Raw genomic sequence first — 14,486 nt, forward strand, 5'->3', positions numbered from 1 at the left:
TATCAACAGGGTTTCATTGAAGGACGAACATGATGACGCAGTTAATTACCTTAATAAAAGAAGTTTGAAATTTACAATAAGTACCAAGTCTGGAATGAAGCTAATCATAAAATAGTCCTATTTTATGATAAAACTGAGTTTGTTCAAAATTCTTTCGAAATAAAATGCTGTATATACATAGCTCCTCTCGGACAAAATTTTTGAATCTATGTCATACAAGAACAACTATCATTTTTCTGATTTATACACTGTGTTTTCATGTTCGTCCTTCAATGTGATACAAATGATCGAAATCTACTTCAATCTTAGCCAGGACTTATCTGAGGACCCTTTCAACTTTATTTGCCCCATAGAATACCTTGCGATGAAATGCTAAATTGATTTTACCACATTGAACAATTCGAAAATCCTGAATTGTTGTTGTTTTCTTAATAATGTTAATTAATTAATGTTAATTTCTCAATTGACCGGTGGAACCATTAGAAGCCAAAATTTCGAGTATTATGTTTACATAAACACTAAGATAAAGCGATATAATTTGGAATTAGTGTTACAAATTGGACAATTCGTCGGTACAAGTTGGACATGGCTTTTTCTTGATAAATACAGTACGAAATTTGTTTTTAAGCACAAGGAACCAAATTATAAAACTAAAGCATTATAAATATACAAATAAACATGAAGTACTAAATTTATCAAGACAAAAAGCCTTGTCCAACTTGTACCACTTTACCCTATATTGCATTATCGATTATTGATTTCCGTAATTTACTGTGTAATAGAGCCTCTAACGAGAAAAGGCCTTGGAATTCTGAATAACATGAACTGACTATAACTGGTAAAAAACGAATAAATGTACTTTTATTGAATATTCTACAATACCTTATTTATTGCTGAGAGAATTTATGAAATATTTTAAATTTTATTGCATTACTCACAGATGAGGAAGCACTGCAGAAGAAAACTCGCCAAATGCTCGATCTCGTTAGTAAAATTAGACCTCTTAGAACTTGGATCCTGCTAGTAAATCAAAATAATGAGTAGTAATTTCGTTCCTCTGGATAGCGTACGCCTGGAAGTTTTACGCCATGTCAATCAGAAGAGTTCAACGTAGAAATAAAGAACAAAATCTCCATTGATATCTTTTACTCTGTTCAACTGCATAATTGCGAAAATACATTCATTAAATGTCACATAAAGTTTGTATTGTCTATTTTGCCATAATTCAATTGATTATTTTTGTTTTAAAACTGCACTATCACTCAACATTATTCAATACAATTTCATCGCTAATCGTTAGTAGTAATCTTGTTCTTTTGCTTCCAATCATTTTTTTTTGTTTATCTTCTATATTATAATAATTCAATAACTTGCTTTTTGATTTGGGACTAACGCAAAAATTAAATCCATTAAACACACTCTTGAACAAAATGTAACTTTACCCGTTTTACAGTAATTCCAGTGTCCTCTGCCTATTCCTCTACAGTGCATACTGTTTCTTTTTTTTTACTTCTTCCGAAATGATAATTTTTTTTAAATTAAGACAAACAACAAACAAATACTGGAAAATTAAACATTTGAATAAATTTGTGTAAAATGTAACAACGTAAATAGCATAAAAATTTCAGAGTTGGGGACATAATTTGAAAAAAAAATAATAATAATAAATTATAATACAAATTCCGTTGGAGATTCAGTGGAGATTCCAGTGTGGATTCATGTCTCGGCTAATACTTTGCATGTTGCACGATACTGTCTCTATCGACGTCCATTTGTGACCGAGAGAGTGAGGGAGACAGCGCGATGGCCTCATGCGCCATTTAGCGCATATAGGGGTAGTCCACGTCAGTTTGTGGCGTGTAGGTTTCTTTGATGGCCTGCGGCGATGTCCAGCGCAGAACATAGTGTGGTCCGCCAGCCTTATCATTGGTACCTAAACCAAATATTATTGAGTTAGACTCGATCTGAGAGTTTGTAAGGACGGAAGCCCTTAAGGCAATAGCGTGGATGAGCGACTTGACTGCTATCGGTAAATCCGAAATTACTGCCCAGGTTACAACTCCACACTTATGTGTTAGTCCGTTAACCTTTATTTATCGCATGAAGTACGGGACTAAAGTAGCCCGTTATTGAGCAAGACACATGCAAATTTTATGCCTCGCCACGATTAATAATACCTAAATGCCTGCCGAGCAGAGCCTAGTCCCCTTTTTCTTGTTCCTCCCAGTTTTAAGATACTCGATTGATAATGATTACAAAACATTGTATGTTGTCAGATCTATTGCAGAGAGTTATCATTATCATTAGCCCATTCCAACTTGAAGCTAAGACCGCTAAGACAGAATTTACGTCACTGATAAGTTAATGTTAATTAAAAACATCCCCAAAATACTGGATTTACGAAAATAATACAACGCGACGCACAAACAGTAACACCTCATTCTTATCCATCAACTTTGCATGTGACTTCGGGATAAGCTTTCTTGCGGCCATGATCGACCGACGTTTCAAACATGGACTCTCTGAAGAAGGTCCCAACCAAAGGACCGAAACGTTGGCAAATAAAAAAAAACAAAGAGAAGAACGAGCTAAAGAGGACTGAGATTCCATTTTCTGACATCATCTACATCCACACGGTCGCAACAAATCATCGTAAACTTAATATGTTCATTCAGATGAACAAAAAATCGTAGCATTTAAAAAAGTTTGTTGTCCGAATTTCTTTCTAATTCCCGTGACATTTCGGTCCCAAATGCCTGAATTTGAGAGAAGCTACTATATATACAAGATTGCATTTTTAACCAAAACCGGTAACTTCATAGTTCTAAAAAAAACTTTGCCATCTTATTGTGGATCATCTTTAATGAGTTGTGCATTAGAACGTTTGGAACCTTCTTTGTATCATAGATTTCTGTTTAGAATTTTTTTCTAAGCATTGTCGCCACCAAGTCAGTCGGATGGCGATGTTTTTTCGATGTCTTCTCCTTGTTTGCGTGTGTGACATCGGTCGAGACTACCAAACTGTCAAAGCAGTATAAAAGAAGCGGGATAACCGTGAGTATCGGCCCCTTTCTCGTCGAAGCGACTTTAAGAACGATTTAGTGTACTCAGTGTTTGTCACAAAAAACACACACACAAAATGTGTGTCACAAGCACAAATGTTTGTCACAAAAAGACATCAGCTCATTGGAGATCAGTTGCGCGTAACAGGCTTGACTGGCAACGGATTCTAAGACAAGCCAAGACCACCAATTGGTTGTAGAGCCGGTCAAATAAGTAAGCAAGTGAAAACGCTTATACCAAATCAAATACACAGCTCTGTCCGATATCCGGCTGACGTGGGGACAAAATGACATTTGGGTTTTTTGAATCTGGTCAACGGTTTTTTTATTTTGCGCTGTGTGAATTTATTTTCTGTCGAAAAACAACAGAATTTTCTTCGATGGTGCACTTATGTTCCATTTTGAACCACAATTGAGTATCAAAGGCTTTGATAAAGTCAATATAACATTTTAATTTATGCTAGACAAGTTGGATACTGTTAGTCCTGTTAGTGATACTGTCAGCTGTCAGTGTTTGGCGGCTGTCAGCCGCATATTGAAGTGCCGAATATCGGAAAGAGCTGTGTTGAGAAACACGGGATTTCGACCAGATTCTTCACATCCTTTATTCCCTAGCCAATATTTCGGAGCGGGATGACAATCGATGAGAAACCGGTGTCAGGCAATTCTTTCACTATCACTTCTTTAAATGCGAATGTTGGGATCGTCGTCAAATCGAGTGGACTGTATTTTTTCTGTAAATGCTTTTATTTGTCATCGTCTTTACAGCCGGAGAGACACGACTAATTCCCGAGAAGATCTAGTAGAGCTAATATGTAAACTGATTAAAAGTCGTCCTAATTACTAAATAAATCGTCTTTGTCTTTACCTAATAAGACTTCAATCTTGTTCTGGATATCACCTAATATCTATCAAATCCGTCTGTCTCTATTTAATCAATCTAACGCAAAGAAAAGAAATACCCTCTTAGATTCAATAGATAACATAATTTCACACCATTTTCACAACTTACTCGAGAAAATAACCAAATTTCCACAGTCGTCGTCGTCACGCGTGTCTCGCCATTAAAGTCACAAAATGAAAAGACAGAATGCCGGAAGGGCCTAAATTACAATGCCAAAAAATATTAATTCATAAAATTTCCGTCAGATGGCGTTCTGTCCACAACAGCGAACGATTTGTACATGGAGATTGTCAGACTCTGGGCTAGAGAATAAAGGAGGGAAAGAACCAGGTTGAAATTCTGTGTTTCTCTATTTGCATCAAGTAAACGGCTGAAGTCTTCATAGTAAGCCATTGTTCGCCATACTCAAAGAAAGGGAAAGCATACCCGAAAGATTCTTTGAAGGAAGGAAAGCCAAACCAGGTCAAAAACCGTTTATAATTCCCATGCTTAATAAAGGAGAGGAAGATTGAGGTTAAAATCCGTGTTTTCCTACCTAAAACTGCCTCACAACATTACACAACAAACTTATTTTCCATTTGGGTACTGGATCAATCACCTGAAAATCATACGGTCATTGTTGCATGACCTATTCAAGTTTGGTGACAATCTTGCGTGACAAAAGTTCATCTAGTCAATGACAATTTTTAGTAAGAGAATCATGGCTCATTACAGTAAACACTGATAAACCGGAAAATATTGCGTTGAATACAAATAAACACACGGAAGTCATAGACTATTATTCGCTGACACTGAAACTCAAAACTAGAAAACTTAAGAAGACTTTCCTATGTAAGTCTTAGTAACTATTGATCCGTTTTCCACTCCAAAACAGTGAAAGAAATGACACATAACAATGGCGACGAGTTTATGGTCAGCTCGAAATTACTACTTAGTGGTTCCTTTTCTGTTTAGGGAAGAATATCAAACTCCTTTGAACGACAATTTCTAAACTTATGAAGAACTTACCAGACATTCGGCCACCGCCGAAAGGTTGCTGGCCCACAACGGATCCAGTTGACTTGTCGTTAATGTAGAAGTTCCCAGCTGACATCTTGAATTCCTCGAGTGCACGACGCAGGAAAGACCTGAAAAAGATCGGACAATACAAGTCCGATGCTTATTAATTAAAAACGATTCGAGAGAAACGTTTCCACTTACTCATCCTGGGCAAAAACAGCTCCTGTGAGGGCAAACTTTGTAGCATCGGTGACCTCTGTAATGGCATAATCTAACTGATTATCCTCGTAAACCCAGCATGTGAGTACGGGTCCGAATATCTCTTCAGTCATGATTCTGTCACGGGGATCCTTCGTCTCCACAATTGTGGGCTCAATGAAGTAGCCCTTTGAGTCATCACATTTCCCTCCTGCGATAATTGAGAGGGCAGAACAGGAGCGAGCATGCTCAATGTAACCACTGATGCGCTTAAATGCAACCGCATCAATCACAGCACCAGAAAACATGCTGAAATCGGTAACATCACCCAGGCGGAGCTTCTTGGCGCCCGCCACCAAACCTTCTTTGACGGCTGGCCAGAGAGATCGTGGTACATACATACGACTGCACGCGGAACACTTCTGACCACAAAATTCAAAGGCAGAACGAAGCGTCGCAGACACGACTGTTGCTACTTCAGCACTCGGATGCACAAAGTGGAAGTTCTTACCGCCACATTCACCAATCAATCGCGGAAAATTGGTATACGACGTAATGTTGTCTGCCACAGCCTTCCATAGCCACTGGAACGTCCTGCAACATCAATCTCGTCAATACGAGAACTCTTGACAGGGATTCTATCAGCTTAAGGCTTCTATCACGAACTCAAAGCTTCAATTTAAGAAAAAAAATCCAGCAAGTGGCAGATTCAACACAGCAACCGGATTGAGAACTAAATCAAAATAGAAACAGCCTACTTTGTAGGCTAAAAGGCATCTACTCACGTATCGTCCGAACAAAATCTAGGACTTCAAATTTAAATACAAGATTGATATCCGAAAATACGAAAAACGAATTAGCTTTTAGCAAAATTTCTTACATGACACGAAGTTCAAAAGGATTTCAAACACTTTCATCCTTGTCGACCTGTGTTATAGAGATATTGGTACGCGGTTTACATGTTTACGAAATACTTGCTAAGTTTATCGTCAGGATTCCTAAAGAGTTTTATCACATTTTGGAAAACAAAACAAAACAAGTACTTACGGAACAGATCCTGTGAAATTAATGCCAGCAAGATATGGAGAGGAAGTGATGGTTTTTCCGAAAGTGGGTCCATCAGCGGGCACAAAGTTAACTACGCCTGGAGGCACACCTGCTTCGGTCATAATGGTGTAAATAAGCCAATTGGACAACAGAGCGGTGTCCGATGGCTTCCATAGGACAGCATTGCCTGCCAATGCTGGTGTGTAGGCGAGATTGCCGCCTATGGCTGTAAAGTTGAAAGGACTGATGGCAGCCACGAAACCATCTATGCCACGGAAACGTTGTACATTGCGTGTGACCTTAGGGTCTGGACTTATGGGCTGATACTTAGAAGCCTCCTTCAAAAAGTAGGCATTCAGCCGTACAAAGTCCACCAACTCTGCAGCTGAGTCAATTTCAGCTTGGATAGCTGTCTTTGACTGACCTAGCATAGTTGCAGCATTTAGACGTGACCTGTATTTGTTGGCCATCAAATCAGCTGCTCGTTCCCATATCGCCAATCGCTCGCCTATTGGCCGGCGATCCCACTCTTTCTGTGCCGCAACGGCCGTTTCAATTGCCCGAGCAACCACAAATTTGTCCGCATAATAAAACTTTGCGACGCGTTTTGAATGATCATGTGGCATCACCTACAACAACAAACCACTCATCAAATGATATCAAGAACACGATAATTATCTGTTTTCGGATATAACAAGACATTTTCCTTCCCCATTGCAAAAGAAAGCGGAATAGGAATAACAAGCGAAAAATTCTTTGGAATTTTCCACTATTTTTCCTTAAAAAATTCCATAGGAATTTTCCATAATAGGTTCCAAGGAAAATTTGATGGATTTATGCTGGATTTTTTCTATAGAATACATCCATGGAAATGCTCGTGGAATTTATGTGGATTTTTCCACCAAAATAAAATGGAGAAAAAATGAAGCTGTCACATGCACCTCGTAATTTTACTTCCGAATTTTATAGAAACGGCAAAGATTACGAGGATTATAATATGTTTTTATAAACCAGCAATAACGAATTGACACTTTGAGCAATAAAAAAAAATTTTATTACATAAAATTTTTTTTCCTAAAATATATATTAATTAACATAAAAACAGCATTATTTTAGGTTGGCGACCTATTTAATGTAATCACTTCATTATTATCTACACGAAACGCAGCATCGCATAATTAATTATATTATAATTGCCACATGAATCACTAGAAATGTTTGCGGAAGGTTTGGAAACAAATTCTAAAAGTTGTCGCAACACCATTTTATTTGTTTGACATTTCAGAAAACTAGTGGAAAAATCCATATAAAACACTATGGAAAGACAGTGGAAAATTCCATATGTTTTTTCCAGCTTATCCCGCGGACGTTTCACGTGTGAGTTTCCATATAAATCTTCCGCGGAATACCGCGGAATTTAACGCTGGAATTCCAGCATGTCGTACTAGTAAATTCCATGGAGCACTATGATTTCCATGGAATTTCCGGCTTTAAATTCCATAGGAAAACTTAGTGGAATTTTAGCGTCAAATTCCAGCGAATTTAGCCATTTGGACGCAAGTTTTCCATTGGAATTTTTGCGGAATTTTGCTATGGGGACTCTACTGTAGATGCTAAACGATTATAGATAGTGAACCAGAGCTTTCGGGGTATCTCTTCTACACAGTCGACTCACTAACATGTACTTTATTTTTTCCTAAGTCCCAGTTTGAAGGTAGTCTGGTACATTTGAAAGTTAATGCATATGAGCTCCAGTTAGTGTATTTATCAGAGTCGTGTGATATAGATTTATGTAGCGCTTGATAGGAAAAATGTACCAAATCAAAGATTTTAAATAATTTGCCCTACATTTTATGGAAGAGGTTACTAGTTATCAACCGAGTGTGGCATGTAAACTAATCCAAGCATGCCAGGATTAGTTGGAAAGACTTTTAAATCCTTGACAATTCTGAACAGATTCCAAAGAATTATAAAGCGGTAATAATCCAGTTATATTTGTAATTAGCTTTTGCTTAAAGATCTAGATTGCAATGATGTTTTGAACAAATGGGAACAATAGAATCTAGAGCGGTCCTCAATAGATCATTTGCCCTTAATAATCCAATCCTAAGTTACATTTTATCAAAAATATTGATTTATAAGAAGTTGTAGCCGTTAAGCCATATGGCTAATGACTTAAGTTTTGGAGTTTCCCACTAAACCGCCTCTCGGCTTAAGCCGTAAGCTTGTCTAGGGAATTAGGTCTGTACAAATCTAAGGATCAGCCAATAGCACAAATACTTAATCTAAAACAATCATTAAACTCCATTATCATTTGTACTCCCGTAAACTGTCGCTCGAATCCAGCTGTAAGTTTGTATAGGGCTTAAATTGTACGGCTTTCAGACCCAAGGTTTAATCATATCGCTTAACTTATATAATTTCTTTTTAGACAAGATTAATGGAAAAATTTTGAATTTGGCTTGGATATTAAAAGTAATTAATCTATTCTATTTAAATCATTTAAATAGTTTTCTTTTAAGAATCACAAAAAAAGTTTATTTTTTAAGATTTTGTATTTTCGAAACCCTCAAGAACTGGGCTAAACCTCCAGTCTGAAAATCATGTTACGGTTTCAAACATTTCACATAATTGGGACACTGCCACTCTTCTCTGTAAAATTCCGATTTACTTACTACCGAAAGGATTAAAAATCTTTGTAATATGACATTACTTAGAATAGAATAGCCTAGTTTAGAGCCTTTTCAAATAGGATTTATTAATCAAACTTGTCAATACGAATAATTTTGTTTTGATTTTCTGAAATGTAAAGAATCAAATAAAATTGTGACTTAGGCTGCTATTCTGCCATCTTTATAATTTTGTAAGATTTTGCAAAATTCGGAATTCCTGTTAATCCAAGAGGAGTTAGAGTTAATCCAAGGTTGAGCAATTCTGCCGCCAAGAAATTTTATAGCAAAAATCGAACAAGATATAAAAAAATTTGGAGACTTGTCGTGCAGCATCATCTGCGGAATTATTTGACTTGACACTGTGTGTTTACAGTGGTTTGTTATTTTTCACGAAAAAAGCATTAAAATATCTTTAAAGGTAATTATATTCAATTCAACCTTGACAAAACTTTCACTTTACAAAATTTAAAAGTATACCTCTAAATTTTTCTTGGATCGTACAAGAAAATGTATGGAACAGTCAAAGAATTTTTGGATGAATTGAAAAATTCTTGGATGTAAAATATGGTAATTTGAAAATTTTGTTGGAGACTTTATAACAAGGTCTAAAATATTTGGAGAGTACTAATATTTCAGAACTTTATATTTTTTCTGTGAGAATACCAAATTTCTTGGATCTTGCTCGTCTTGCTCAGTTACAAAATTATAAAGATGGCAGAATAGCAGCCTTATGGCGTTATCACACTTGCACATTAAAATTTTAATGTGATTCACATTAATTGTCGCTTGTGAGCGTCCAAATATGTTATTTGTGTCTTTGAGTCACTTAATATTTGGGATTTTTTCTATTTATTGATAAAGAAGTGGACTTGGCCTGCAAAAATAAGTTTAAATTTACCTGAAGCATAAATATTTTTCACATTAAAAAATTAAAGAGAAAATCGCATTAATTTTTCGCATTAATGCTATAAATCAATTTATATCAAATTTTGCGAGCCAAGTCTACCTTTTTATCAACAAATAGATCAAATTTTGAATATAAAATGATTCAAACACACAAATTACACATTTGGACTCTCACCAGCGACAATTAATGGGAATCATATTAAAATTTTAATGTGCAAATGTTATAACACAGTTAGACAATAAAAAATTAGTACCACTTAGTACTACATTTATTGAGGAAAAAGTTCTGTGTTCTCATTGGAAGTTCTGAAAATTTTTATTTAGAGCAAGTTCTGAATTACGGTACTGACGGTACTGCTTCAATGAAAAATGCAAAAAATTAAAAGGAAAAATGTTTTTAATTGACATTTTTTAGTACATGACTGTACTCAAGTATTTCTACATAAATTACTTTCCTTTGTGTTTGTTCCTGTCATGACATTTGGTTGTTTAGGTTTAGGAATACGCCAAGAACTGGGAAAACCAATCGAGACCGGTCCCAATGCAAGAAAAATTGATAATGGCTAAAGCACTTGAGAACAGTCATGTGCTAAAAACGTATGCTCAAAAAATGTCCTCTTTTGAAAGGCAATGAAAAATTTTTTTTTCATTATCTACTTTTTGATTACGAACAATAGATAGGAAAAAAGCAATTTTCTTTGCTATTTTTTGATAAAACAGGTAGCTCAATATTTTACTGTTTAGATAAGAGAAAACTGATAAATGTAACAAAAAAAGATAGTATTTTTGCAGTCTTTGTAATGTTAAAAATAGTATTTAAATTATTTTAAATAATATTTCCCTAAAATTAAAAAAATACTTTAATTTAAGTAGCGGAAATAAGTCTTCATACCTTAAAAGTTTACGAGAAAACCATTATCATGTGGAATGCACAGTCTAATAATATAAAATTAGGTAAGAATGCAACAAATTTGTCCTATCTCCAACTTCCTATTTGACTTTTAAAAAAAAAGTCAAAATGAATGGGTTTTCTGCTTCTGAGCCAGGGTCATTTCATGTGAAATATTTCCATTTTGCTTTCTCGATAACAAAAAAGAAAAAATTCCGCCACAAAATACCTGCTGTTACTACCTCTTAAAATTGAATAAGAGATTGGGGTTTGTGCCCCGGAGGCTCACCTGATATTTGACATCTTTCGTGCGGATCTCCTCACCGCCCACTATGATGGGGACATCGACACACTCATTGGCAGTGCGTTTCAGCGCCTCCTCGAGCTCCTTGCGCTCTGACGATCCTTTGAGATACTGATAGACGGGTTCATTGACGGCCGGGAAATTCGGGAGATTTTCAATGCCCACTACCGATGAAGCCCACCTACGTTCGCAGCCCCATCTGCAATGGCAATTAACACCCACTCATCCACTTGCTCTTTCACACCAGGCTCTTTAATTTGGGGACGTTCGCTTTCGCTTACGCAACAGCTGTCAACGGGGCGCTCACAGAGCGCCCGACAACAGTGTCACCCGCGACTATCCCTCCTTGGAAAAACTCACTTGGGGCGCAGGGTGGTGAGAAATGTTCGCGTGCACCGAATCATCTGGACTAACTGGGGGACTTACAGTTCACGAGGGGGAGATATTGGCGATTAAATCAAATTTAAAGTGACAATTATGGTCGGGCTTATTGGTATTTTTCCACACAAATAATACCAAACAACCTCACTCCGTCTCACACTGTCGCGAACTATTGTTGTCTTACTTCCGCGCACAGGCGCATCAGCTGGCTCGCGACCACCCGAACACGTTCGCGGTCGCGCATGCCCGAAAAAAATCTCCACGAAAACGTCACAAAACTGCTTCGTCAACTTTTTGGCGGGAAATTTCATGGAATTGTACCAGGTGAATAATTAATCATGAATGCTTCCATTCCACGTAAAATTTAAATGCCCCAAAAGTAGATTTCACAAGGCAATTTATAAACTCACCAAAACCGACTATCTTTGTACTGAACTCACCAAATTTTAGAGCATTTTACTAATAATGCTGGCACAACATTCCACGAAGGAACAAGGCCTTCCCGCAAGGGGATTTGTCTTGTAGACATGCATTATAATTTTTTCTTATACAAGATGAGGTTGTCAGTCCCATGCCCGTGGAATTAAGTGCAGTGAAGCTCACTGGATGCAATCCGAACACTTTTAACGCCAGAAAAATTCCTGATGACCTAAAGGGGATTCGAACCCGGGACACTTGCATCATAGAGCGAGTGCTCTACCACTTGACCCATTGAGTGCCCTTATGGCCTCTACTCTACACACTAGAGAAATTCATGTCCATATTGAAGCATATTTCTTACGCTTGTGTAGGAAAAACTCTTCAATATGAACATAAATTGCTTTAGTGTGTATAGAGGCCATTAGAGCAATTTGCCGTATTTTATTTTACTTTTTCATTCTACCAACTCTACAACCCCCTACTACCATTTGAAACAAAATGGTCAATGACGTCCTTGAATATCTTTTATTCTTTTTTTCTAATTCCCGATTATATATCTCACATATTATAGCAAAAATTTTAATACTGCTGGAAAGGCCTTTAAAATATCTACAACCTGGGTCCTGGAAAGTATGGTAGACTCTTGCCAATTTGATTCTTTTAACTCTTTCGTCTGTTTTTGGACACTGAGTACCCAAAGCAGCATATGAATGTTCTGTGAAAAACCATGTTTTTTAATTATTCAGAACTGATAAAAATCAGATTCTTGTGGATGATTAGAAGCTATAAAAATGTCCAAATTTAAGATATTTTTTGTAGGACCTGAATTAATTCCTGAGCTTAGATATTTTTGATTAAAAAATTATGAAATTGGCTTTGCAGCATATGCTGCGGTCCGGAAAGAGTTTAGATCGCTACTCTTTTAATTTCGGTTGATAGATACCTCTCTATCAAAGCTGTCTTAAATCGGTCAACATAAAAATCACATTCAATTGCGATTACAGCTTTTGTTCACTTAAAATTGCATTGGGGAATTTAGTCATGATCTAATGCCAGCTTCAGCAGACTCTGGAGGTTTAGCTCATTTCCCGAAGGTCTCAAAAATCTTAATAACAAGCAATTTTCTTTATTTTTCAAAATCTAATGACTCATTTGCCCTCAATATTCAATCCTAAACAACAATTTCCTAAAAAATCATGCTTGATGAGGAATTAGATGAGTTAAGCCAAATAGCTAAGCCTTATACGGGCTTCACACCTAAGGCTTAGCCATATGGCTTAACTGCTTTAATTTCTTATCAGCCGAGATTTTTTGGAAAAATTTAACTTAGCATTCGACTATCAAGAGCAAATGATCTATTAGCTTCTGAAAAATCAAAAAAAAAAAATTGATTGCTATTTGGGTTTAGAGATCTTCGAAAACTGGGCTAAACCTCTAGTCTGAAGACTACTTTAGTTTTAAAGCCCGTATAACTCACACTTTTTCTGAAGGTAAATGTAAATAAACTCAGTAAATGTACATTAAAGTATGATTGCATTAATAAGAAATAAATGAGGAATCTACAAAAGTTTACTTCATTATATGAGCAATGATGCATATTCCTGAGTATATTTGGTTTCTGGCACTTGTTCGAACCTATCAACCTTAGGCAATCAAAGAGACCATGAATATCAATGAACAGAAGTGAAGCATGTCGCTTAAAGCTCAGTTTTTCTATACCTATCATCACAGGAAAGTTACAGTAGACTCTCTCTCAATCGTGAATATGGGGCAAAATGTCATCCGGTTTAGCGATAAAATTTAGCGTCAAAGCCTCTGTAAATTCCACAAAAAGTGCTCAATTATAAAGAATCACGATAAAATAGGAAGAACTACAGCGAATTTGAGCAAATTAGCTCCATAATTAAGCGTGAAAACTGTCAACAAAATTTGACGCCCGATTGAGAAAGTGCCGATTGAGTGACAGTCTACTGTATTATATTTGACTTTACAAAATCAGCTTAAGAGTATACTCATAGAACTTACTCACTTAGATAGATAAATTTATTCATCAACAATGCTTTCGAAGTACAGTTTTGTTTAACTGAGATCCCGTGTAGTTTTCAGCGTCCACCGCCGTCTTAGCGTTGGTGACCAACCTCCAGAGCAAAATGGTGGAAAAGCTCTTTCTCAGGTTGTATATGCCAGTCATGTAAAAAACATGTTTATACTTTTCTTTGAATATACAAAATTCCAATAAAAAAAGAGAGAAAAAAAAACAAAAAAACAGAAGATTTTGCTCTGTTGAAACTGCACTGCTTTGCAGCATTGTGAGATTTTAAAAATGGCTAGCTCTTAAGCTGGCTATAAATTAGACATAATTTAATGAAATATTTCTTTTCAATGTCAATTGACAAGGATTGCCTCCACATTGCAAAGATTTATTGACATAAATGTTTCAATATTGAAGAAAATTGTCCAGTGTGTAGGCAAATATTGAAATTATTTGTTTCAATATGGAACATTTTATTCAATATTTTATTTCATTATTTTGAATGGATACAAACTAGGCCAAATTATGTCAATAAAAAATTTCAGAGTTACATTGAAATAAAATTTCAAAGAAATTCTAAATATCAAATTGATTTTATATTTCCTTCAATATTTTTTAATGGTCAGAAATCTTGGTCCTTCAGAACATCACAGAACTGCTGGGATTTCCTTG

The 14,486-nt window shown here is 36.2% G+C and overlaps 1 protein-coding gene across 1 annotated transcript; it reads right to left on the reverse strand.

Moving 5' to 3' along the window:
* Nucleotides 1-1,131: 1,131 nt before the first annotated feature.
* On the reverse strand, nt 1,132-11,631 carry LOC129802765 (delta-1-pyrroline-5-carboxylate dehydrogenase, mitochondrial). The gene is made up of 6 exons (XM_055848842.1): nt 11,342-11,631; nt 10,967-11,180; nt 6,211-6,839; nt 5,167-5,757; nt 4,975-5,093; nt 1,132-1,933 (listed from the first exon to the last, which is right to left on the reverse strand). The coding sequence occupies exons 1-6, from the start codon at nt 11,383-11,385 to the stop codon at nt 1,821-1,823; spliced, it is 1,710 nt and encodes a 569-aa protein (XP_055704817.1). The 5' UTR covers nt 11,386-11,631; the 3' UTR covers nt 1,132-1,820.
* Nucleotides 11,632-14,486: the final 2,855 nt, after the last annotated feature.

Source organism: Phlebotomus papatasi, chromosome 2 (genome assembly GCF_024763615.1).
Source record: "Phlebotomus papatasi isolate M1 chromosome 2, Ppap_2.1, whole genome shotgun sequence".
Taxonomy (NCBI): Eukaryota; Metazoa; Arthropoda; class Insecta; order Diptera; family Psychodidae; genus Phlebotomus; species Phlebotomus papatasi.

What these genes read in the sequence shown, in the direction of transcription:
- LOC129802765 (XM_055848842.1), bottom strand. Translation starts at nt 11,385, where the DNA reads ATGATTCGGTGCACGCGAACATTTCTCACCACCCTGCGCCCCAA. An exon ending in AATTTCACAGGATCTGTTCC is followed by an intron (nt 5,758 to 6,210) that starts GTAAGTACTTGT and finishes TTGATGTTGCAG; the next exon opens with GACGTTCCAGTGGCTATGGA. An exon ending in CGGCGGTGGCCGAATGTCTG is followed by an intron (nt 1,934 to 4,974) that starts GTAAGTTCTTCA and finishes TATTTGGTTTAG; the next exon opens with GTACCAATGATAAGGCTGGC.